Raw genomic sequence first — 27,079 nt, forward strand, 5'->3', positions numbered from 1 at the left:
GTCTTAAAACTATGTATGGTTCCTGCCTCCACTAAGTCACTTGCCAAACTGTTGCACTTCCTGACAACTCTATGACAAAAGAAATTCTTCCTAACATCCCCTTGTGCCAGAGATGTGAAAGATGGCTAATGTGGTTCCTATATTTAAATCCGGGGATAAGTCCATTCCTTCAAATTACCGTCCAATAAGCCTGATGTCTACAGTAGGCAAATTATTTGAATCGATTGTAGCTGATATTATTAGAAGTCACCTTGAAGAGCATAATTTGATTAATGAATCTCAGCATGGGTTCACGAGAGGTCGTTGCTGCCTGACAAATTTACTGACGTCTTCAATAGAACATTTGAGGCTGTAGACAGTGACAAAGAATATGATACTGTTTATTTGGATTTTAGTAAAGCCTTCGATAGAGTACCTCACAAGAGACTCTTAAGAAAAGTGGCAGCTCATGGTATAGGAGGTGAAGTTCTAGCATGGATAGAGGCATGGCTACCAATAGAAAGCAGAGAGTTTTCATTAATGGGGTCAGATCTGAATGGGGATTAGTCACTAGTGGCGTTCCACAAGGATTAGTTTTAGGCCCTCTCTTGTTCATAATTTATATTAATGACTTTGATGAAGGAATTACAAGCGACATGAGGAAATTTGTTTATGATACAAAGATATGTAGTATGATTCATTCTGAGGAGGATAGCAATGAACTCCAGGAGGATTTGGACAAATTAATGTCTTGGTCTGAAAAATGGCAGATGAAGTTCAATGTGGATAAGTGTAAGGGAATGAAAATAACCCTCGAAGCTATAAACCAGGTGAAGTAGAGCTTGATCATACAGAATGTGAAAAATACCTGGGAGTCATGGTAAGCAGAAATCTAAAGCTAAGACAGCAGTGCCCAAGTGTGCGCAACAAGGCTAACAGATTACTAGGATTTATCTCAAGAAGAATGAGTAACAGAATTCCCAAAGTTATTTTACATCTCTGTACATCAACAGTGAGGCCTCATTTAGATTATGCCGCTCAGTTTTAGTCATCTTACTACAGGATGGATATAGACTCATTGGAGAATATACAGAGAAGAATGACTGAAATGATTTACTGTATAAGGAATCTCTTGTATGAAGATTGACTTAAAGCCTTAAATCTCCACTCTGGAGAGACGTAGAATGAGGGAAGATATCATCGAAGTGTGTAGGTGGATGATGGGCATAAACAAAGGTGATATTAATAAAGTACTGAGGGTGTCGAACCAGGATTTAAGTTGGATAAATTTAGATTTAAAAAGGACATAGGTAAATACTGGTTTTCGAACAGGGTTGTGGTTGCGTGAAACAATCTTCCGAGTAGGGTGATTGAGGCTAGAACCCTGGGTAGCTTTAAAATGAGATTGGAGAAATATATGAATGGGAGGGGCTGGGTTTGATTGGTGTCATTGGGTACGGGAGTAAATTCTTGGATAGCTTAGGGTAGGGGTCGTTTTGATAAAGACCTGCCTTGTATGGGCCAGTAGGCCTTCTGCAGTGTTCCTTCATTCTTATGTTCTTATGTTGCTGCTCCATCAGCTTTATCATGCCTCTTCTTAAAGTTATGTATGGATCCTGCCTCCACTACATTACTTCCCAGACTATTCCGCTTCCTGACAAATCTGAGACTGAAGAAAATACTTCCTAACATCCCTGTGATTCATATGAGTCTTCAACTTCCAACTGTGTCCCCTTGTTGCTGTGTCCTATCTCTGGAACATTCTGTCTATGTCTACCTTGTGAATTCCTCTCAGCATTTTATATGTCGTTATCATGTCCCCCTTTTCTCTCCCGTCCTCCAGTGTCGTCAGGTCGATTTCCCTTAACCTCTTCTCGTAGGACATACCCCTTAGCGCTGGGACTAGTCTTGTTGCAAACCTTTGCACTTTCTCTAGTTTCTTTACGTGCTTGGCTAGATGTGGGTTCCAAATTGGTGCCGCATACTCCAATATGGGCCTAACATACACAGTGCACAGGGTTCTGAACGTACGTGTGTGTGTGTGTGTGTGTGTGTGTGTGTGTGTGTATTCACTTTGCTGTACTCATCTACTGGCGCCTTCAAATGAGATGCATCAATTCTGTAACACTTGTCATCTGCTTCGTGTTTTTGTTCTAGTTTCATCTTTGAAATTGTGTATTGTAGACTTCTAGTTCCTCATTAATTCGTTCCACTCGTAGACTACCATGAACTAAAGCAAATTCTTCTAACTTCCCTGTGACTAATTTATATTTGTAACTTCCATTTGTGTCCATTGTCGTCGATAACAAAATTAGCTACATCTTATTTTGCATGATAATTACACAGTGGGGACAAGGGCTAGCCATATTTCACTGTTATATTCCATCACGAAGGATGCGGTTCAGTCTTTCGTTTTTCCGTGTACTTCATTCTGATGATTCATCGTCTGTAAATCATCATTGATCTTCCTCTCTCCTCTCTGTCTCTGTTTTCTAAGTGTATGTTCAGGTGTCGCCAGTTCTCCTGTAGTGTCTAATGTGACTTTGTACATTTTTGGATCTCCAGTAAACATGTCCTCGAAAGGTGGTTGTTGCTATGTTCTACCATTCTGCCTTCTCTTCCGTCACCGTCTGTATATTAAATAAACTATCTAAGTAGTGTGTGTGTGTGTGTGTGTGTGTGTGTGTGTGTGTGTGTGTGTGTGTGTGTGTGTGTGTGTGAAGTCTCGATGATAAATGTCCCTCTATCTGGTATACAGAAGTTCATGAAGTCCTAAATGAATCCCTGGCATGTGTTTTGAAGCGTCCTACATTCCAATACCTGGAACTCTTGCCATCACTGCGCTTCAATATATTTTGTGATAACTGCTAAATGTTGGGGGGAGGAATGTAATAATACACTCATTACATCTCTATGAAGGAAGAGTCCTTTGTTCTGTTTCGACGCTTGCTTATCTTTGCATGTATGTTTATATATATGCCGTGTTGAAGAGGTAAAATTGGTCAGCAAGAACTCATATAAAGTTAAGTCTTTTCTGTAATTTTCTCTTATACGTTTAAAGATAAATTTTTTTCATTTATGTTAATGTAAAATTTAATATTTTTTTTACCAAGAGAACCTTAGAAAATTTATCTAACCTTATTATAACAAGCGCAATTTAATTTAGCATAATTCTAGTAAATATATTTTAGATAAGTTTACAGTAATTTAGTAATTAACAAGCACAATGAAATATATTTTTTTTCGTTAGGTTCAGAATGGTTTTTGTGAAATTATTGCCTACACAAAGTTTCGCTTCCCTTATTCGGCAAGAAGAGCTTTACTATTTAAGCCAAAAGCCAAAATTGCTGAAAGTCCAAACGAGGGGCTTGGACTTCCAGCAAGCATGCGTGAGTGTGTTGGGAGTGAATGGAGACAAATGGTTTTAAGGACATGTCGTGCTGTTGGAGTGTGAGCAGGGTAATATTTATGGAATCAGGGAAAACCGGCAGGCCGGGCCTGAGTCCTGGAGATGGGAAGTACAGTGTCTGTACTCTGAAGGAGGGGTGTTAATGTTGCAGTTTTATAACTGTAGTGTAAACGCGCGTCTGGCAAGACAGTGATGGAGTGAATGATGGGGATTTTTTTTCTTTTTCGGGCCACCCTGCCTTGGTGGGAAATGGCCGGTGTGTTAATAAAATTATATATATATATATATATATATATATATATATATATATATATATATATATATATATATATATATATATATATAAAGTCGATAAATTCCAAGTTTTGAAACCCCTAAAAAAATCAATAATGAGGAAATTTCAAACCCTTTGTATTACATGGAAAAATCTACTGACTTATTCACTGATGAATTCAACATAAATAAGTTAATATTTTATATTTCTGTGATGAAACAAAGTACTTTCAATTGTCCTCAGAGATTTTTAGGCCATATGAAAATCTTATTATTAATAAAAATTTGCTTATTACTAAAGCATCATCTCTTAGATGATACAAATACTTATTTCAAACTTAGAAAGATTCACTTAGATTCACTTATATTCAGATATTTATTGCTTCGTAATTTACCTTTAATTAAAACCTCCATTTCTTATTATTATTCTGACTTTTTTTCAACTGTTGGATCGTTGTTAAATTAGACACATGTGCAACTCTTGGGTATCTTTATTGAGGAAACGTTTCGCCACTCAGCTGTTTCATCAGTCCATACAAAGGATAAACTTGAAGAACAGGAGGAGAATGAGGTAATCAGTCCCTCAACCTTGAGTCGATGTGGCGAAACGTTTCCTCAATAAAGATACCCAAGAGTTGCACATGTGTCTAATTTAACAACGTGTCGGTTCACTGAACCATTCATCTTACAACTGTTGGATCATTATTATCTTTGTTTATTTGCCTCTGTTATTCTATTATTCATACAGTTACACATTTTTTAATAATCTTGAACGTAAAGTGATGACTTTGTTCATTGAAATTATATAACTTGCTTTAATTTACTACTAAATAAACAGATTATTTTTTAAAAACTTTAAAATTTAACTCTAGTTCGTGAAAGTAACTGATTTATCAATTACTGATTCCTGGTTATATTATATTATTCTGTTTATTGGCTTTAAACAGTAGCTGAATAAATCTTTGACATTTTAATTAGTCAAGGTCAGTCTTTAAACGTATTATTTTATTTTGAACTTTTATTACAGCCAGATGAAGGGAACTTAGTGGCTGATCAAATGGAGTAATAATTTGCTCTACTTTCGTAATAAATGGAAGGTTATCCCTGATGACCTGACAATAAAACTTGACAATACAATAGCAGCCCTCTAGTTTAATTTTCAATAGTGATATTGTTATAGACGTTTTATATATAGATTTTTTTATTAGTATTAACATGCGTGTGCTACTGATATAGAATTAATTTTGTAGGGTTTCGTTATATTGTCAATTGGTTTAGAAAGACACGTAAGCAAACACTATAACATATTTATTAGAAAGCGTTTCGGTCCTGGGACCTTGATCACTTCTAACATACAGAGGTAGAAAGACATTATATACAGGCGGAGAGTGAGGTGTGAGTGACGCATGCTGACCTGAAGAATGTCATGTTGTGATGAGGACTGGTAGACGATGAAATGATGTGACTTCTGTGTTGTTGGGTTGGTGGTGCTTAAGTATCATGTATGCCAATGTTTTTGAAATTTTATAGTTTCCAGTGTTACGTTCTATAGTGTCGGTGACGGCGATTAGTGAGGCTTCTAGGCACCGTCGGCGTCTGAGGTCTGGTTCGGTGAGAACGAGTTGTGCCTCATTCTAGTTCATCAAATGTCCCGTGGAGTCTCTGTGGAGGACACAGGCGTACCTTACATCGTCTCTGTTAGAGGCATTTCGATGCTCATTCAGGCGGACTGCAAGATCTCTGCCTGTCTCGCCTACATATCTGTATTTACATAACATAAGTCTTTACACGTCTTCAGTTCCCATCTTTCTTCATCCGGGATTGCAGACTCAAGGTACAAACTATCTTCAACAAACCGCCCATGGAACAGCCCCCTAAGCAGTTCATAGTGCTCCCATGTGGTGATGTTGCCACAAATACTCGCCGGGCACTTGCTATGAGTAACATCAACGTTTCCACCATAAACACATCATCTATCAGAGACCTCACTACGAAACGCAGCCCCACAACTCTAACTTCTACAGCAGGCGTCTACACTATCCCCTGTGGGTTCTGTCCCAAAAGATATGTAGGTGAGACAGGCAGAGATCTTGCAGTCCGCCTGAATGAGCATCGAAATGCCTCTAACAGAGACGATGTAAGGTACGCCTGTGTCCTCCACAGAGACTCCACGGGGCATTTGATGAACTGGAATGAGGCACAACTCGTTCTCACCGAACCAGACCTCAGACGCCGACGGTGCCTAGAAGCCTCACTAATCGCCGTCACCGACACTATAGAACGTAACACTGGAAGCTACAAAATTTCAAAAACATTGGCATACATGATACTTAAGCACCACCAACCCAACAACACAGGAGTCACATGATTTCATCGTCTACCCGTCCTCATCCCAACATGATATTCCTCAGGTCACGTGCGTCACTCACACCTCACTCTTCGCCTATATATATAATGTCTTTCTACCTCTGTATGTTAGAAGTGATCAATGTCCCAGGACCGAAACGTTTTCTAATAAATATGTCATAGTGTTTGCTTACGTGTCTTTCTAAACCATCTTGTCGGTATTTATTACCAAGGTTTATACCATATTGTCATTTAAATTAAAACCTTTTACTGATTTCGATTAACATTTTTAATTAGTTTTTTATTATATTTCTCCGTTAATTAATGTCCCTTAACTACCATAAACAAAAATGTAAACGGTAAACAAAAAAGTATTTAACTCTCTGAGAATAGATACCAACAGTAGATGCTTTTAAATGTTCACAGTTTCCATCTCCTGCTCAGTTCTGGTCTTTTCATAACAGAATGAACATAAATACATAATATAAGAGAACGTCTGTGGAAAAGGACAATAACGATCAGTTCAGGACTTTGATTTACCATTTAATTAACATCCTGAATTGTTCATAATTTTCACTCTCTGGAATGGTGTAGGGGAAAATGTGACTGAAGTGTACGAATGGAAATCAGGAATAAAGTAGATATAAATAATGATTGAAGTGTACGAATGGAAATCAGGAATAAAGGAGATATAAATAACGAGTTGAAAATGTTTAACCAAGACGGGACTCTCAGCAATGGATTTATGTTGGACTAATTTAGGTTTACCAAGTATATATTAAAACACTAGTTTGGCAATAGTTGTGAATGAATAGAAGACGATACCTTGTAGCATTATTGTAAAGAGGACTTTGGTTAGTTTTAAAAATAGGCTGGACAGGTATATGAGAGGGTGGGATATGGCTTAGCCTAACATAGGCCAGCAAGCTAAGTTGATGAATGAGGATTGTGCAACACGTTTCGCTAGCCAGTTACTTCTTCAGTCCAGTACAGAGAAGAACAGTGGAAGATAGGAAGCTCTTTCTCGGAGCTTATGCTGTACTTTTATCACGATTGATCGACTGAGAACATCGACTCCAGCTTGAGGGAATGATTATCTCAAACTACTTCTTATCTCGTATTTTTAGTGTCATCGGCAAATTTGTTTATGTCTTGTGGCATTCTAAGAGAATGTTATATTTTATTCGGAGTATGTTACACACGATCACGGGCCCATCGTTATACCAGTACCTTGGTACAACCGGCCAATCACAAGGAAGCTTGCCAATGCTGTGAAGTGACGTGGGACGCTCGTAAAGCAGCTTTGGCAGACTTGTCTTCACTGTTGGTCACTGCGGTTTTTACCGTGTCTTGTGCTTACATTTTTGCCTCATTATACACAGCTGTAAATACTTTACATAGGCTATTTACACTGTAAGTACCAGCTTATTTTGGTGAATAAATATAAACCCTTATTGTCTCTGCTGCCTTTTTGCTCGTTCCTAATTGGTTTTCGTGCTCCGGCAAGGTGTGCAAGCCAATATTCTGCACCTGTGTTCGTAATATGTCTCTATTCCCTTATCTATATCGTTTATGTATATTGTGAACAATTAGGAGTCCAGTACTGAACCCGTTGGAACACTGCTGTTAATACAGATATGTCTTATTCATTTACTTGCGAGAATTTGATACCTTGTTTTATTTAGAACGAGGATTAATAATGTGAGAATGGACGAACACTGCAGCAAGCTTACTAGTCCATACTAGGCAGGTCCTTCTCCAATTCTATCCCTCTAAGAACAACATCTGTCCAACCTGTTCTCTAAGCTACCCAAGGAATCAGCTTCGATAATCCTCCAATCCCTCTCACTCATTAGAACATAACAATGGAGGAATACATTAGATGGTCTGTATCTACCATTAGAAGATTTTCTGGATCCGTTTGCAACGGGCTCAGCAGCATAGATCACTGTGATCGAGAATAATACAAAACTCAATATTAAATTTTATCTTTGTGTATAGAGCAATAATCATAATAAAACATAGCAATAATAATAATAATAATAATAATAATAATAATAATAATAATAATAATAATATATTACAGAAGTGGCAAGAGGTCTTCAAGCTGGGCCTGGTTCTCACTGACGTGGAAGGTAAGTGCAGCTTACCTATAACTTCCATGTGATTGATGACCGCGTCCTTCTCAAAGCTTGGTCTCTCAGCCAGCACCTCACACTTGTATCTGCCAGCCGAGTCGTGAGAGATGTTTCTCAAGACCACCACGTTCTTGCCAGAGCGTTCCACCTGCCACCACCATAGAGAACTCTGTTAGTGCACGCAACAGCAGGGAGGCCAGTAATGTACAACATGTGTGGCAAGGGTGTGAGGACATTGTGATGTACAACATTTGTGGCAGGGGTGTAATGACATGGTAATGTACAACATGTGACGGGAGAGAGAGAGAGAGAGAGAGAGAGAGAGAGAGAGAGAGAGAGAGAGAGTGAGAGCAAGCAGATTGGCTGAGGGGAGCATGATTAAAAAGCTGAGCAGACAGGAAAGAGTGAACAGACACAAAAAGGAGAGTAAACAGGAGAGAGAGGAAAGACAGCAGAGGGAGAGCAGACAGGAGAGGGACAGCAGAAATGAGAGCGAAATCAGACAGGGAAAGAAGAGCAGACGGGAGAAGGAGAGAAGACAGGAGAGGAAGAGCAGACAGTAGGAGAGCAGACAGTATAGGAAGAGCAGACAGGAGAGCAGAGGCTCTTAGCCTCCGAAAAGGAATATAAAACCTCTTTTTTTTTTTACTAGACGTTTTTCTTAGACTACATTTACGTTTCACCATATATATGACGTCATCATAACACGACGCTTCACCTGTGAGCTGTGTCAACACTGCTGCCACTATACACCTCTAACTCGTCTATATCTTTGTATATAGACATCGAAGCGTGTATATCTTTGTGTATTGACATCGAAGCGTGTATATCTTTGTGTATAGACATCGAGGTGTGTATATCTGTGTATAGACACTGAGATGTGTATATCTTTGTGTACATACACAGAGAATTTATTTTAATAACTATAGCTTATTGATGGTGTACTGGTGAAATGACCTTCGTGTAGTCGATAGGCTTGAAACCAACCGTGTTATATAAAGGGATGGAGGTAAGTCATGAATTTAGAAGTGAATGCAAGAGTCCCATCTAACTAGCGTTGTATCACAATGAAAAGGTTAACTTTGGGTTATCTCAGTTTCGGATACTTAACCCGTGCTTTACCTGTGGCCAGAGTTTTTCCACTTCCGCTGCCCGGCAGGGTTGGTCACCTAGACCCTTCACCTAGGCCAGTCAAGGAGGCCAGTCAAGTAGGCCCGTCAAGTAGGCCCGTCAACTAGGCCCGTCAACTAGATCATTCAACCTCGACTTCTTAGCAGATGGATGCCAACCAGGAGGAAGCAAGCAGCCAGGGAAATGGCACGGATGGCAATACTAGGAGAGGCAAGTGTCGGTCATGCTTACAGCTTCGTTGTCTCAACTCTAATGGTTTCCTCCGCAAACACGGTAGTTGCCCTGATTCAGGATGTCCTCCTGTGGAACGTGATGATCCAGAGCCACCTCAGGCACCTGAACCCACTCCAACAGATCTCATCTCATCAGACAATATCTTGGAAGCAATTAAAGCAACAGGTACCAGGACACTCACACATATTCCCAAAGCAGCCCGTCCACACGCAGCTGGGAAACTTACAGACCTCCTGAAAAAAGTAAACGATAGTTCCACTATCTTAAATGCTCCACCAACCATCAAGGCATGGCACAACTTGCTACTTTTTGGCAATGTCTGCTTAGCTGTGCCGGAAAGAAGGAGAAAGTGACTAGCTTCAATGATAATTAAATCCTTAAGAGATTTTCCTAGAGCTGATAACCTCATTCGCCTTCCCCGTCAACACAAAAAAGGGAGAGGCAGAACCCCCACTCACTCCACTGACAGTGAAAAAGTCAGAGTCCAGGTGAGCAAGAAAATTGAAGAGGGCAACACAGTGGGGGCAATCAGAATTATTATCAGTGAAGATACAGTTGCTCCCAGGGATGCTGACACGGCTGAAGCACTTAGAGGAAAGCACCCTGCCAGGGAAACCAGTGGCACCAACAGTTCCAACACCTTTGTCCCCACTGTGGAACCATTGATTGTGGAAGACTCAGACATTTACAAAGCAATAGTGTCGTTCCCATATGGCTCTGCTGGGGGTTACACTGGAATAAGGCCACAGCATTTAAAGGAAATGGTTAATCCAGTAATTGGGGAAATTGCAGAAGCACTGCTTTCAGAGATCACAAGGTTCGTCAACAATTCCTTGGCTGGTCTGATTCCTGATGAAATTAGACCTTTCTTTTTTGGTGCAACACTTCGTGCACTTAAAAAAAGTATGGAGGAATTCGGCCAATTGCAGTAGGCAACACGTTACGCCGCCTCGTATCCAAAGCTGTTGTCCGAAGTATTCGTGCACAGGCAGCCATGATGCTTCAACCAAACCAGCTTGGCTTTGGGGTCTCTCAAGGAAGTGAAGCAGCGGTTCATGCAACAAGGGCGTATATCAACAACCTGCCCGAGGACAATGCAGTGGTAAAATTAGATTTCAAGAATGCATTCAATCTTCTGAAAAGAGACGTGGTATTAGCAGCAGTACAAGAACATTTCCCTGGCCTCTTTCCTTTTGTTTCAGCTGGGTATAGCAAGGAATCAATGCTTCTCTTTGGAGAGCATGAAATCACATCATCGGAGGGTGTCCAACAAGGAGATCCTCTTGCACCATTTCTCTTCTGTATAGCAGTTAGGCAAATCACAGTCAGACTGACCAGCGAGCTAAACATCTGGTTCTTAGATGATGGCACACTAGCAGGTACAAAGGAGTCCCTCCTACATGATCTTACACAGGTAATGACACAGGGACAGGAAATGGGTCTCATCCTGAATCCATCCAAATGTGAAATCATCTCAGTCAATCAACAAATGATAAATGCAGTGACATCAAAACTACCAGGAGCAGCAGTCATTGCCCCCGCAAATAGTGTCTTACTAGGAGCACCTCTGGGAAGCAATGCCATTGGCACAATTCTCAGGAAGAAATTGGAAGAGTTAAGGAGAATGGAACAACGAATAGGCAATCTGGACACCCACGATGCCTTGTACCTTCTCACAAAGCGCTTTTGAGTCTGCTCAGGTTGACATATTTCCTAAGATGTGCACCCTCATATGATAACCCAATACTGCACGAATATGACAGTATCCTGAGGCAAATTTTTACGAAAGTACTTAACGTTACTCTAGAAGACGGGCAGTGGAACCAAGCTACACTTCCAGTCAGACTAGGAGGCATTGGTGTCCGCAAGTCATCACAGATTGCGCTACCTGCTTTTCTGTCCTCATGTATTGCATCCAGAGAGCTTGTAGCAGCGATTCTCCCTGAACATCTTAGAGGCAAGATTGGAGTCCAGGACCAAAAGTTCATTGACGGAGCCATGATCTGGAATAATCTAACGGGCTCTAAAACCAGACCTGCTCCCTCAACAACTACAAACAATCGCACTGGGATGGTCTAATAGTGGAAAATATAGCCTCAACTATGCTTCAGAGTGTGTCAGGGAAGGATAGAGCCCGCCTCCTGGCAGTGAGAGCCCCTCATGCAGGGGATTTTCTGTTGGCTGTTCCCAACTCCAGCCTTGGCACACGCCTCGACCCACAGACCATCCGCATCGGTGTTGCCCTTCGACTTGCCGCCCCTTGTGTGCCGTAAATCCGAGGGAAAGATTGCAGGACATGAGGAGGTTAATAACATTATCAAGAGGAGCCTCAAAACAGCCGGATGCCCAGCAGTAAGGGAGCCACCCCATCTATGCAGATCTGATGGCAGACAGAAGCATCCAGATGGTGTCACCCTTCAAGCCTGGACAGATGGGAAGCAGGTGGTGTGGGACTACACATGTGCATCTTCCTTGGCTGATACCTATCTCTAATACACCAGGGGGGAAGGAGGGGCCGCTGCCAGCTTCAGGGAGGCCCAAAAGTCTAGAAAATATGGAGAACTTGCCCATCATTATATGTTTGTTCCCATAGGCTCAGAGACCCTTAGCTCATGGGGAAAGAATGCATCTAAATTCCTTACGGAGCTGGGAAAAAGACTCATCAAGGTAACTAGGGATCCGAGGGCAGCTAGTTTTCTGATCCAGCGGCTCAGTGCCGCTGTTCAAAGGGGTAATGCCTGCTGTATTTTGGGCACACGCCCCAGCTCTGAGGAGCTGGATGAGATTTTCGCCTTATAATCGGTGATACACACGTAACATGTACCGTATATGCCACCTTTATATCAACAATGTATCTTAAATCTTTTGTACCATATTATGTAATATATATAAATATATATATATATATATATATATATATATATATATATATATATATATATATATATATATATATATATATATATATATATATATATATATATATATACATATATATATATATATATATATATATATATATATATATATATATATATATATATATATATACATATATATATAATGCAGTAATCGCGAACGAGCGACACATGATGCAAAATAACCTCAGAAGGAGTTGAATGATAGCTCTACGACTTTCGTGTTCCAAGACCTGTAGTGATTTCTCAAATTAACAGTACTGCAACTTGTTGTGGATCGATCCCGAGATATCTGACCAGCCTCCAGTCCAGGGACACTAGGTAAATTTTTCGATCCTTTAGTCCACTAGGCCACTATGCTATAAACGCTAGGTACACTGGACATGCCACTCATGACGCAGTAAGTGGATGCATTTATATGTGTAGTGCTCATGAGATTGGTATCTAAACGGGAGGAGAATTAATTTATTTACTGTAGCTTCCTATAGCCACGATTGTGCTCGTTGTGGCGAAATTTAGCTTCCTTCCCGGTAGCCTAGCCAAATGATTCGGGTTCGATCATCGGATGGTCACAGTATATTATTTGATTTAAAACCACTACATATGTGTCTTATATCAATGGCACTGCAAACTTGCTGATCCAGGGACACTGGAGCTACAGGGAATAAGACTAAGGAGAACCTCCAGCCACCCAGGGGACCGGAAACATAGAGGTGCTAAGATGCCGGAGGTAGTAATGAAGAATTTCATGAATCAACATGACAAGGGCACTGTCAGAGAGAGTGGCAGGACTGAACCACTAAGACATGACCTTCTATTCACCCCGAGCAATTCTGACAGAGTATTTTCATTACGCAAGGCCCTCGGTGTTACTGACTGGTCCTAACAGGAGGAGAGAAGCAACACTGGAAGGATAAAAGAAGCCAAGTTTCAAAAGCGAACACTACATAGGTATGAAACAATTCTGAAGGAGGTACTGTGTAAAATGGGTCTGGAAAGAAAAATAGCGAATTGAATGTTTGAGTATGTAGCCAGAAACTTCCGGGAGGCAGAGGAGAAATTCTCATCCAGGAGAAAAAGTACCCATGGTATAAACAGAGTGAGCCCATGGGCCACCTAGAAATGCAGGGAGGTCAAACCTTAAGTGCCAAAATATGGAGAAAGTATACATGGCATGAATGCATCAAAACAAGCGAGTTGAACCACCATAAAAGATTATAAATGGGCAAAAAGACAGGATACGGCATCGAAAGCCATATCCTATCCATAGTTGGTATACAGCTATATCAGCAGGTAGACACCAGTAAAGGATAAGTAATCACGCAGAAGAAAGGACGACAGTTCTCAAAAAAAGTGACGAAGAAGTTTGTAGGAGCTCAGTAAAAAAATAAGGAAGTATTCTCGGGAACATAAGTATGTAATCACAGAGTCAAAGAGGTTGAGTGCACCAATGAGTACCGGATACAGTATATATGACAGTATATAGGGACTGAGAAAGAAGCTCTATATCAGCCACTAGCTACAATCTTCTAGAGGTGTGGAAGATAAATGTTGCTCAAAATTTTAGGAAAGGGGACAGCCAGGTAGCAAATGAAGTATAGGCCCAGGAGCAAAGGTTGCAGACCTCACTGAGAAGGACGTCAAGGTGAGCATTGCACTGAACATATCGCCTGAGCACATCCACCGAATAACTGCTACAGCAAATACACGTCTAGCAAATCTCAGACTAGCTTTCAGGAACCTAAACAAGGAGTCATGCACAACACTGTATGCGGCATACGTCAAGCCCATATTGGTGTATACAGCACCAGTGTGGAGCCCACACCAGATCAAGTATATCGAGAAACTGGACAAAGTGCAAAGGTTTGAAACAAGACTAGACCAACAGTTAAGAGGTATGAGCTAAGAGGAGAGACTAAGGAGCTAAACCTTTTGACATTTGAATGAAGAAGGACTAAGGGCGATATAAAAATAATATAAATTCTTCTCAGAATTTTGTAATATGTAGACAGCGACAAACATTTCGAGAAACATGGAAACAAGAACACGACGGCACAACTAGAAGTTAAAAGCTGAAATGAGTCACAGAGATGTTAGGAAGTATTTCTTAGCCTTAGAGTGGAAGTGGGACCACCTGGAGAGTTGAGTGGAAGAGACAGAATCCAAACATAGCTTTAAGAAGAAGTACGATAGGGGTTTCTGCAGAGAGTGAACCTAACATTAGCCAGCTAAGAGGCCTGGCCAGGAGCTGAAGCTTAACCACTGCAACCACATACAGATGATTATACAAATACACACACACACACGAGTGACTGAGTAGAGACCAGTGAAGAGGCGGGGCCAGGAGCTGTGAATCGACCCCTACAACTACAACTAGGTGAGTACAACTAGGTAAGGTGAGTACAAGTGGAATCACCCGAAGTAACGTCTTTACCTTCTGGGAGCAAAAAAAAATAAAAAGAAAGTTGGACGACCTGGTTGGTGGAGGAGCTGGCAGATCCCTCCGAATTTATCACTGTCCTCTGATATAAGACAGGAAAGATGCATGGTTGAGCGTCCTCATGAATATTGCTTTTGTGGATGTGTGAGGACCTCGGTTCCTGTGGTCCATGGCAAGACAAATGACGAGCGCTTTGCACTGCAAGACACTAATGTCGTGTGTTTCTAAGTGGAGTTGTTACTGATACGTGCGGCTCTTCTGCTTTGTTGTAGTTACATCATCTTATCCTCTCTTCCTTTATTGTCTGTGAAGTCGCTCTCAGCTCCAACGAAAATCATTTGGTCGAAACCTCCCATCTCAGGCTATCATATTTCATTACTTAATGTATGGAACCCATCCTGTGTGATGGAATACAACGAGGAACCAGCGAATTTTTACTCTCTCACTCTGGCTACTTGACAGAACAGCCTAGCTGTATATTATGAATGTATCTAATTTTGTAAAACGTTTAATCTGTTGGATGGCCGCCTGAGTCTTGTTGTACTCCACTTGTTCTTGTTGTACTCCACTTGTTCTTGTTGTACTCCACTTCTTGTTGTACTCCACTTCTTGTTGTACTCCACTTGTTCTTGTTGTACTCCACTTGTTCTTGTTGTACTCCACTTCTTGTTGTACTCCACTTGTTCTTGTTGTACTCCACTTGTTCTTGTTGTACTCCACTTGTTCTTGTTGTACTCACTTGTTCTTGTTGTACTCACTTGTTCTTACACTCCACTTGTTCTTGTTGTACTCCACTTGTTCTTGTTGTACTCCACTTGTTCTTGTACTCCACTTGTTCTTGTTGTACTCCACTTGTTCTTGTTGTACTCCACTTGTTCATGTTGTACTCCACTTGTTCTTGTACTCCACTTGTTCTTGTTGTACTCCACTTGTTCTTGCACTCCACTTGTTCTTGTTGTACTCCACTTGTTCTTGTTGTACTCCACTTGTTCTTGTACTCCACTTGTTCTTGTTGTACTCCACTTGTTCTTGTTGTGCTCCACTTGTTCTTGTTGTACTCATTTGTTCTTGCACTCCACTTGTTCTTGTTGTACTCCACTTCTTGTTGTACTCCACTTGTTCTTGTTGTACTCCACGTATTCTTGTACTCCACTTGTTCTTCTTGTACTCCACTTGTTCTTGTTGTACTCCACTTGTTCTTGTTGTACTCCACTTGTTCTTGTTGTACTCCACTTCTTGTTGTACTCCACTTGTTCTTGTTGTACTCCACTTGTTCTTGTTGTACTCCACGTATTCTTGTACTCCACTTGTTCTTCTTGTACTCCACTTGTTCTTGTTGTACTCCACTTGTTCTTGTTGTACTCCACTTGTTCTTGTTGTACTCCACTTGTTCTTGTTGTACTCCACTTGTTCTTGTTGTACTCCACTTGTTCTTGTTGTACTCCACTTGTTCTTGTTGTACTCCACTTGTTCTTGTTGTACTCCACTTGTTCTTGTACTCCACTTGTTCTTGTTGTACTCCACTTGTTCTTGTTGTACTCCACTTGTTCTTGTTGTACTCCACTTTATGTGTTGGAATAACGTTTCACATTCAAAAAATTCTTAAAAATTTGCATGGGCAATCTATGGCGAGGAAAAATAGTCTCATTTCGACATCACTCTTAGTCGCTGTCTCAAGGAATTCCTCATGGTTGTCTTATCTCTTTCTTGCAAGAAATCATCCTCCATTCTTTCCCTCTTTCTCTTCCCTCGACACTTGTCATATTTTTTGTTTTCTCGTGGATAAGTTTTCCTTTTCCCGTTAACGTGAAAAATATTAATTTATACGTCTGTCTTGCCATTTATCTCTCTATATATGTTTTTTTTTCCTTCTGCCCCCTTTCTGCCTCCAGTCTTAAAACATGGTTCCCACTTTTTTTTCTACTGCGTCTTCAGTCATCCTCCCATCGTTTCTTACTTCACTTTGCCTCCATGCCCCCTTCTCTCTTTCTTTCTCTCACTCTCTCTATCTCTCACACCCACTCTAACTCATTATAAACAATGATTTTTCAAGGGAAGAATAAGTTTTTCTGTCATTATTTACAAACTAAGAACTTGTCTAATGTTTAACTAACATTATTTCTCTCTCAAATGTCTACATTATTTGAAGCCTTGAAATATTTCTTATATACCAGTAAACAATAAACACAATTTTCTACAGTAATGAATAAGATTAAAAGGAAAATTTAAAAGCAAATGTGTTGCTCTGTAAAAAAAAAATATTCAAATATGAGGCAATTTCAGTTTTCTTCACAGTTAGAAGTGATTTATTAAAACATGTAAATGTTAAAGAAAATCGAGTTTTTAAACATAGAAATACGGAATAAAATAAGGCAGCAACCAGCCGACAACTATACCTTTTATTGGGTTACTTGACGTAGTTACTTTATTGACGTGTGATAGTTGAAAGAACATGTTACAAACACGCGTTATACTAGGAACGAATAATAGAAGATGAAGTGATGCTCTTGAGAAAGGTAGAGCCATAGTGTGTGTGCTGTTTGCTGCCCATCTAGTGGTAACAGAAGCTGTCTTCTGACTGATAACGAAGTGGTATTAAGTGTGATACTTTGATAACATTAGCACTATATGTAACAACAAGTTGTTACGTACAGTGTCGTAGATGAGCCGGGGGGGGGGGTGAAGGGTCAGGCACTGCCTCGTACAGAGTTTTGCAGCCTTTAATGGAAAAGAGGAGCCAGTTAGTGCTGTTAGCTTCCTGGCTGCCTGGCTTGTAAGATTTACCTTGAGATCCTTAGTAGACATTTTGGGGTCATATTTCACCACTAGAATATCCATCCCCGGATATTGTCACTCTTCCATTCATTCTTACCATTATTCTAAAATTAAAATCATGCTTTCTACAGACCAAAATTATTTTCCTTCGTTCTTTATGTCTGACTGTATCTTTCTGTCTGTCTGTCTGTCTGTCTGTCTGTCTGTCTGTCTCTCTCTCTCTCTCTCTCTCTCTCTCTCTCTTTTAAATAGGGTTTGACAAGGTTAGGGTAAGGATCCCTAGCTTTATTGACAAGCTATTTACAGGTTAAGGATTCCTAACTTTATTGGCAAGCTACGAGCTGTTACTTACATCAGATCATTTGAAAGCATTTTTATTGTCATGAGACATACGAGTAGGAAACAGGATGAAGTTGGAGCCATCTGGCGGCCAGCATTTTCATTTGATCAACTGACTTTATCTCGTTGACATCATCATTCTGTACTAATGCGTTCCATACTCGAGTCATCCTGGGGATAAATGATCTCAGATGAAGTGATGTTCTGGAGAAGGGTACAGCCAGAGTGAAGTTGCTGCTTTCTGCCCGTCTTGTGGTATAGAAGCTTGCTTCACGCTGTCCTCGAAATGGATCCAAGTGTGGTACTTTAACAATATTAGCCTTGTACATACCAGTAAGGCCATCCACATCCCTCGTGTGTTGAAGGCTCTGCTGAAATGACAAATCTATCCAGGATTGGTCCAGGCGAGAGATGAGACGTCTTGCTCTGTTCTCTACTCTGTCAAGCAGTCACAGATAAGAGGAGAGGCAGGCAAACCAAGAAAGTGGAGCATACTCAAGGTGTGAGCCTACTTGTGCTTCGTACAGAATCTTGCAACCCCTACTGTCAAGCAGATGCGAGATACGGCGAAGCGCCGTAAGCTTCCTGGCTGCCTTGTTTGTAAGATTTACAACGTGGTTCTTCATGGCCAGTTTGGAGTCAAACTTCACCAAAAGGACATCAACTTCTTCCTCATGTGCCAATACCCTTCCATTCATCCTTATTACTGCACCGGCATTAGCATCATGGTGCCTAGAGACCATCATCTCTCTCTCTCTCTCTCTCTCTCTGTATATATATATATTTTATTTTTATTTATTATCACACTGGCCGATTCCCACCAAGGCAGGGTAGCCCGAAAGAGAAAAACTTTCACCAACATTCACTCCATCACTGTCTTGCCAGAAGGGTGCTTTACACTACAGTTTTTAAACTGCAACATTAACACCCCTCCTTCAGAGTGCAGGCACTGTACTTCCCATCTCCAGGACTCAAGTCCGGCCAGCCGGTTTCCCTGAAGCCCTTCATAAATGTTACTTTGCTCACACTCCAACAGCACGTCAAGTATTAAAAACCATTTGTCTCCATTCACTCCTATCAAACACGCTCACGCATGCCTGCTGGAAGTCCAAGCCCCTCGCACACAAAACCTCCTTTACCCCCTCCCTCCAACCTTTCCTAGGCCGATCCCTACCCCGCCTTCCTTCCACTACAGACTGACACACTCTTGAAGTTATTCTGTTTCGCTCCATTCTCTCCACATGTCCGAACCACCTCAACAACCCTTCCTCAGCCCTCTGGACAACAGTTTTGGTAATCCCGCACCTCCTCCTAACTTCCAAACTACGAATTCTCTGCATTATATTCACATCACACATTGCCCTCAGACATGACATCTCCACTGCCTCCAGCCTTCTCCTCGCTGCAACATTCATCACCCATGCTTCACACCCATATAAGAGCGTTGGTAAAACTATAAGTAGTCATTTTTTCCACTGGGCGGTGTATCCGGTTTAGGGGCCTTCCACTGGGCGGTGTATCCGGTTTAGGGCCTTCCACTGGGCGGTGTATCCGGTCTAGGGCCTTCCACTGAGCGGTGTATCCGGTCTAGGACCAGCAGCTGGAGGGTCACCTTTTCACACCTAGGTGTTACTTCCGGTTTTGACAATGACCTCGCCCTCGAGACTACCTCACCCTTGACCCCCCAACCAATACCCCCGCCCACGACCCCCCCCTTCGCGACCCCCGCCGTCGCGCCGCGCGCCCGCCCGCGCGCCCGCCCCGCGCCCTTCGCGACCCCCGCGCGCCCGCGCGCTCGCCCCGCGCCCTTCGCGACCCCCGCCCGCGCCTTCTGCTGCGCCTTCTGCAGCGTCGTCCGGATCGCCCCCGCGCCTCGAAATTTTTTCCGATTTTTTTCGAATTTTTTTTGAATTTCATTTTCCTGTGCTCTCCATCTCCTCAGATCAAGTTTTTAAGGTTCCCCCCTCTCACTTTCACCCCCATCCCAAAATTTCTCGATATTACCAAGTTTTTGGATTCCCCCCTATGGGGGTTTCGAAAGTCTCCATCTCCTCAGATCAAATTTTTAAGGTTCCCCCTCCCACTTTCACCCCCACCCATCCCCAAAATTTCTCGATAATACAAGTTTTGGATTCCCCCCTCTGGGGGTTTCGAAATTCTTATGATCTCCTCGGATCAAGTTTTTCTCGAAATCAAAGTCTCCATCTCCTTGGATCAAATTTTTGGATTACCCCTCTCACTTTCACTCCCACCCCAAAATTTCTCGATAATACCAAGACTCCATCTCCTTGGATCAAGGTTTTTTGGATTCCCCCCTCTGGGGGTAAGCATTCAAATGAACTCCTCCTATGGGGCATGGTGCTCTCTCTTACTACAGATCTAAACAAGTGTGACGTCATTATTCCTCTCATTAATGTGTTTACTCGACGGTCAGTGACGTCACGCGATGACCCCCACACACACAGGCTGAATCTTGTCTACCCTTTTAGTTAATAAGGGGACATAGTAGTGACGTCACGCGCACACAGGCTGAATCTTGTCGATCCTTTTAGTTCATTCAAGTTAATAAGGGGACACAATACATCAGAAAGACACATTTTTTCGTTAATACCCACATTTTCTTTACAACACAAGTCTAGACATTTTTTTTTAACTATTTCATCTCAGGTCACTCCCCACGAAGTAACCTCCTCCCCACCCTCCCAAACCCTCACACTCCAACCAACACCTCACAATTTTCACTCATAACCCCCAATTTTTCTCGTTTTAACCCTTTTAGTTCATTAAAGTTAATAAGGGGACACAGTGCATCAGAAAGTCACCACATCGCTTACATCCACTTTCGTTAAATTCACTACTCACAATTTTACATATTACGAAGTTAAATACGCACTTTTACTTTGAACATCTTCAAAACACTCATAAATCATTTGAATACTCACCAAAAAATACCTTTATACATTTCCAAACAACACTGAAATACTCCAAAACATCATTCGAACACCCCCAAATCACCTCTGAATACTCCCAGAACACCTTCATAAATACTCTTGCACATCATTTGAACACCTTCATAAGTACTCTCATAATCATTTGTACACCTTCAAAAAACACCTTTGAATACTCACATAAACACCCTTGAACACCTTCAAAACACCTTTGAATAACCTCAAAACACCTTTGAATACTCACATAAACACCCTTGAACACCTTCAAAACACCTTTGAATAACCTCAAAACACCTTTGAACACCTTCAGAACACCCTTGAACACCTTCAACACCCTTGAACACCTTCAAAAAACATCATTTGAACTCCCAAATACACCACTGAATACTTGTACACCACTGAATACACTCAAAACACCACCAAAATCACCATGAAACACTTCCAAAAAACACAATTTGAGTACTCCCAATTACACCACTGAATACTACTAAAACACCGCTGAATTCAATCAAAACACCCTTCAACACCTTCAAAACACCTTTGAACACCTTTGAACACTTCCAAAAACACCATTTGAGTACTCCCAATTACACCACTGATTACTACTAAAACACCGCTGAATTCAATCAAAACACCCTTCAACACCTTCAAACACCCTTGAACACCTTCAAAACACTCTTGAACACCTTCAAAAACACCTTTGAACATTTCCAAAACACTATTTGAGTACTCCCAATTACACCACTGATTACTACTAAAACACCGCTGAATTCAATCAAAACACCCTTCAACACCTTCAAACACCCTTGAACACCTTCAAAACACTCTTGAACACCTTCAAAAACACCTTTGAACATTTCCAATCAACACTGAAACACTTCCAAAAACACAATTTGAGTACTCCCAATTACACCACTGAATACTACTAAAACACCGCTGAATTCAATCAAAACACCCTTCATCACCTTCAAAACACCTTTGAACACCTTCAAAACACCTTTGAACACCTTCAAAACACTCTCATAATCATTTGAACACACTCAAAACACCTTTGAGTACTCCCAATTACACCACTGAATACTACTAAAACACCGCTGAATTCAATCAAAACACCCTTCAACACCTTCAAAACACCTTTGAACACCTTTGAACACCCTTGAACACACTCAAAACACCTTTGAACACCTTCAAAACACATTTGAACACATTCAAAACACTCTCATAATCATTTGAACACACTCAAAACACCTTTGAACACTTCCAAAAAACACAATTTGAGTACTCCCAATTACACCACTGAATACTACTAAAACACCGCTGAATTCAATCAAAACACCCTTCAACACCTTCAAAACACCTTTGAACACCTTTGAACATTTCCAAAACACTATTTGAGTACTCCCAATTACACCACTGATTACTACTAAAACACCGCTGAATTCAATCAAAACACCCTTCAACACCTTCAAACACCCTTGAACACACTCAAAACACCCTTCAACACCTTCAAAAACACCTTTGAACACCTTCAAAACACATTTGAACACATTCAAAACACTCTCATAATCATTTGAACACACTCAAAACACCTTTGAATAACCTCAAAACACCTTTGAACACCTTCAAAACACCCTTGAACACCCTTGATCACCTTCAAAAAAACAACATTTGAACACACTCAAAACACCTTTGAACACCTTTGAACATTTCCAAACAACACTGAAACACTTCCAAAAACACCATTTGAGTACTCCCAAATACACCACTGAATACTAAAACACCACTGAATACACTCAAAACACCACCAAAATCACCATAAACTAAGATCAACACCCACATCCCACAACACCCACAACCCACAACACCCACAATTTTTTCTCGTTTTATCTAATTTCATCAGAAAGTCACAACACCCACACCTCCCATTTTTTTTCTCGTTTTAACCCTTTTAGTTCATTAAAGTTAATAAGGGGACACACTACATCAGAAAAAGTCACAAAAACAACCCACTTATAACGTCTTTTCGGTATCTCTAGTTCGACAACAACACCCACATCCCACAACACCCACATCCCACATCCCACACACACACACAGACACACACACACACACATCCCTAACCTAGCCTAACCTAACCTAACTTATCCTAACCTAACCTAACCTAACCTAACCTAACCTAACCTAACCTAACCTAACTTATCCTAACCTAGCCTAACCTAACCTAACCTAACCTTACCTAACTTATCCTAACCTAACCTAACCTAGCCTAACCTAACCTAACTTAACCTAACCTAACCTAACCTAACCGAACCTACCCTAACCTAACCTTACCTAACATAACCTAACCTAGCCTAACCTAACCTAACCTAACTTAACCTAACCCAACCTAACCTAACCTAACCTAGCCTAACCTAACTTAACCTAACCTAACCTAACCTAACCTACCCTAACCTAACCTAACCTAACCTATCTTAACCTTACCTAACCTAACCTAGCCGAACCTATCCTAACCTAACCTAAAATATATTGGAACACTTCCAAAATACATTAGAGTACTCCAGAATTACTTTGAACGACTCCATTTTTTTGGATATTTCCAAATTAGTTTTGAAAACTTTATCGTAAAATCGAACATTATTTTCTTGTTGGTAAACACACTCAATGGTAGAAATATTTACTCGATTTCCGAATAGAAACACTTTCCTCGCTCTGAGAGACTCATTGTGGGTCACCCCTTCCCCCCCCCCCCAACACCACTGGGTAATGCGGTTCACACCCAAGGTAGAACATAACACCTGCGTCAACTCAGGACAGACAGACGCCATGAAATGCGGGTAACATCCAAGGTAGAAAATCATCTCTTTCCAGACCAACTGTCTATCCTAACCTAACCTAACCTAACCTAACCTAATTCCTAACCTAACCTAACCTCACCTAACCTAACTCCATCAATCACCTCTATCCTAACCTAACCTAACCTAACCTAACCCAACCTAACTCCATCAAACACCTCTATCCTAACCTAACCTAACCTATCCTAACCTAACCTAACTCCATCAAACACCTCGAATACTACCTAACTTAACCTAACCTAACCTTACCTAACCTACCGAACCTAACCTAACCTAACCTATCCTAACCTAACCTAACCTAACCTATCCTAACCTAACCTAACCTAACCTAACCTAACTTATCCTAAGCTAACCTAACCTAACTTATCCTAACCTAACCTATCCTAACCTAACCTAACCTAAAATAACGAACCTAACCTAACTTATCCTAATCTAATCTAACCTAACCTAACTTATCCTAACCTAACCTAACTTATCCTAACCTAACCTAACCTAAAAATAACCTAACCTAACTTATCCTAACCTACTCACTTTACTTTGAACACCTTCAAAACACTCTCATACATCATTTGAGACCCCCTTTTCTCAATATCTCTCATCCACAACCTTTATCATCTCACTACAGAACAACCCCAAGATTACTTCGAACACTCTCATAAAGCATTTGAGTACTCACATAAACACTTTTGAACATTTCCAAACAACACTGAAGCACTTCCAAAATATCATTTTGATTACTCCCAAATAAGATTTGACAGCTCTAATTTATCTACACTTACACATTTCATTAAATTACATCTCATCCCCCCAAACTCCTCCCTCATTCTCCAGACTTTACAACATTAGCACAAAAAAAAAAAAACTAACTCATACACTTATGACATGAGACATTACCATATCTAACACACTGACTAACTTTGAACCAACTCTGAACACCACTGATCTTCTTCAAAAAATGCTCTGCACATCATTTGAACACCTTCAAAAAAACACCATCAAACACCTCCGAATACTCCCAAAAAACACTACTGATTACTACCAAATCACCACTGAATACTACCAATCACCGTCAAAATCACCAGAAACTAAGTTTAACATCACCATCTAACATCCTTTTTATAGAAATCCCCTCAAATCACTATAACCAAGAACTCCCTCCCCATTTGGCGCATGAAAAAAAAAAGCATGAACACAAACCTAATACGCAAACACTTAGTACATGATCACCATCAACTGAAAACATATCTTGTACACACACATAATATAAGACAATCACCAACTACAAGACATTCACCTCCAACTAAGACATACACATCACCCTTAAAACTTCCTTCCTTATTCATTCCGTATATCTCCTAGAGCTGTTTTAACCCCGACGGATCCACCACGACGTAGGAGCCAGAGGAACCATCACCACTCCAACACCACCTACTACACTCTGGCTCCTACGTCGTGGTGGATCCGTCGGGGTTAAAACAGCTCTAGGAGATATACGGAATGAATAAGGAAGGAAGTTTTAAGGGTGATGTGTATGTCTTAGTTGGAGGTGAATGTCTTAGATTTGGTGTGTATGTCTCATGTCTTAAATTTGCAATTGAAATGTATAATATGTGGGTGTCTGTGTATTATTTTTTTTTTTTGTGATAGTGATATGTTATAGTGCTCATGTTATGTTATAGATGTTGGTGGAAGTGTTGTGGTATTTTTGTGTATGTCTTATTTTTGTGCGAATGTTTAAAAAATAAGTGTTTTCAGTGATCATAGTAGTTTTGAGATGCATGATCTTAGATTTTTTGGTGATCTTGGTGATTAGTGTTGATAGATGACGGTAAACATGATATGGAATTGGTGATCGTGATTTTTGTGTGAATAATTATAAAAATGTGTGTTTTCTGTGATCTTGGTGTTGGGGATCATAAAATCTGGTAATCGTCTTGGATATAGTGTTCTTAGATAATGTAGGGTACAACAGGTTGAAACAAGGGGGGTTAGGTGTGATGTTACCAACCACCAAGTAACACAATGGGAGTGTGACGTCACTGGAGGTGAGCTCGTCGGTCCTGTGAGGTGAGACATCGTGTGTTGGTGGTAGTGAGGTGAGTGCGCTTAGATATTGTCAAATATGATTTTTTTTTTTTTTGTGTGTGTGTGTGAAATGTTTATAAAAATGATTGTTTTCTGTGATATTAGTGATTTTGAGGTAAGTGAACATGGGTGATTGTAGTTGGTGATTGTCTTATATTATGTGTGTGTACAAGATATGTTTTCAGTTGATGGTGATCATGTACTAAGTGTTTGCGTATTAGGTTTGTGTTCATGCTTTTTTTTTTTTTTCATGCGCCAAATGGGGAGGGAGTTCTTGGTTATAGTGATTTGAGGGGATTTCTATAAAAAGGATGTTAGATGGTGATGTTAAACTTAGTTTCTGGTGATTTTGACGGTGATTGGTAGTATTCAGTGGTGATTTGGTAGTAATCAGTAGTGTTTTTTGGGAGTATTCGGAGGTGTTTGATGGTGTTTTTTTGAAGGTGTTCAAATGATGTGCAGAGCATTTTTTGAAGAAGATCAGTGGTGTTCAGAGTTGGTTCAAAGTTAGTCAGTGTGTTAGATATGGTAATGTCTCATGTCATAAGTGTATGAGTTAGTTTTTTTTTTGTGCTAATGTTGTAAAGTCTGGAGAATGAGGGAGGAGTTTGGGGGGATGAGATGTAATTTAATGAAATGTGTAAGTGTAGATAAATTAGAGCTGTCAAATCTTATTTGGGAGTAATCAAAATGATATTTTGGAAGTGCTTCAGTGTTGTTTGGAAATGTTCAAAAGTGTTTATGTGAGTACTCAAATGCTTTATGAGAGTGTTCGAAGTAATCTTGGGGTTGTTCTGTAGTGAGATGATAAAGGTTGTGGATGAGAGATATTGAGAAAAGGGGGTCTCAAATGATGTATGAGAGTGTTTTGAAGGTGTTCAAAGTAAAGTGAGTAGGTTAGGATAAGTTAGGTTAGGTTATTTTAGGTTAGGTTAGGTTAGGATAAGTTAGGTTAGGTTAGGATAAGTTAGGTTAGGTTAGATTAGATTAGGATAAGTTAGGTTAGGTTCGTTATTTTAGGTTAGGTTAGGTTAGGATAGGTTAGGTTAGGATAAGTTAGGTTAGGTTAGCTTAGGATAAGTTAGGTTAGGTTAGGTTAGGTTAGGTTAGGATAGGTTAGGTTAGGTTAGGACAGGTTAGGATAGGTTAGGTTAGGTTAGGTTCGGTAGGTTAGGTAAGGTTAGGTTAGGTTAAGTTAGGTAGTATTCGAGG

The 27,079-nt window shown here is 40.6% G+C and overlaps 1 protein-coding gene across 1 annotated transcript in view; it reads right to left on the reverse strand.

Annotated features, from left to right (window-relative positions):
• LOC128686548 (uncharacterized) overlaps positions 1-27,079 on the reverse strand; it is a 459,000-nt gene that overhangs the window by 80,850 nt on the left and 351,071 nt on the right. Inside the window, exon 3 of the mRNA XM_070084371.1 lies at positions 8,158-8,293. Within this exon, the coding sequence (XP_069940472.1) occupies positions 8,158-8,293 (136 nt within the window). The remainder of the gene's footprint in view (positions 1-8,157; positions 8,294-27,079) is intronic.

The sequence above is a fragment of the Cherax quadricarinatus genome, chromosome 12, assembly GCF_038502225.1.
Source record: "Cherax quadricarinatus isolate ZL_2023a chromosome 12, ASM3850222v1, whole genome shotgun sequence".
Lineage (NCBI taxonomy): Eukaryota > Metazoa > Arthropoda > Malacostraca > Decapoda > Parastacidae > Cherax > Cherax quadricarinatus.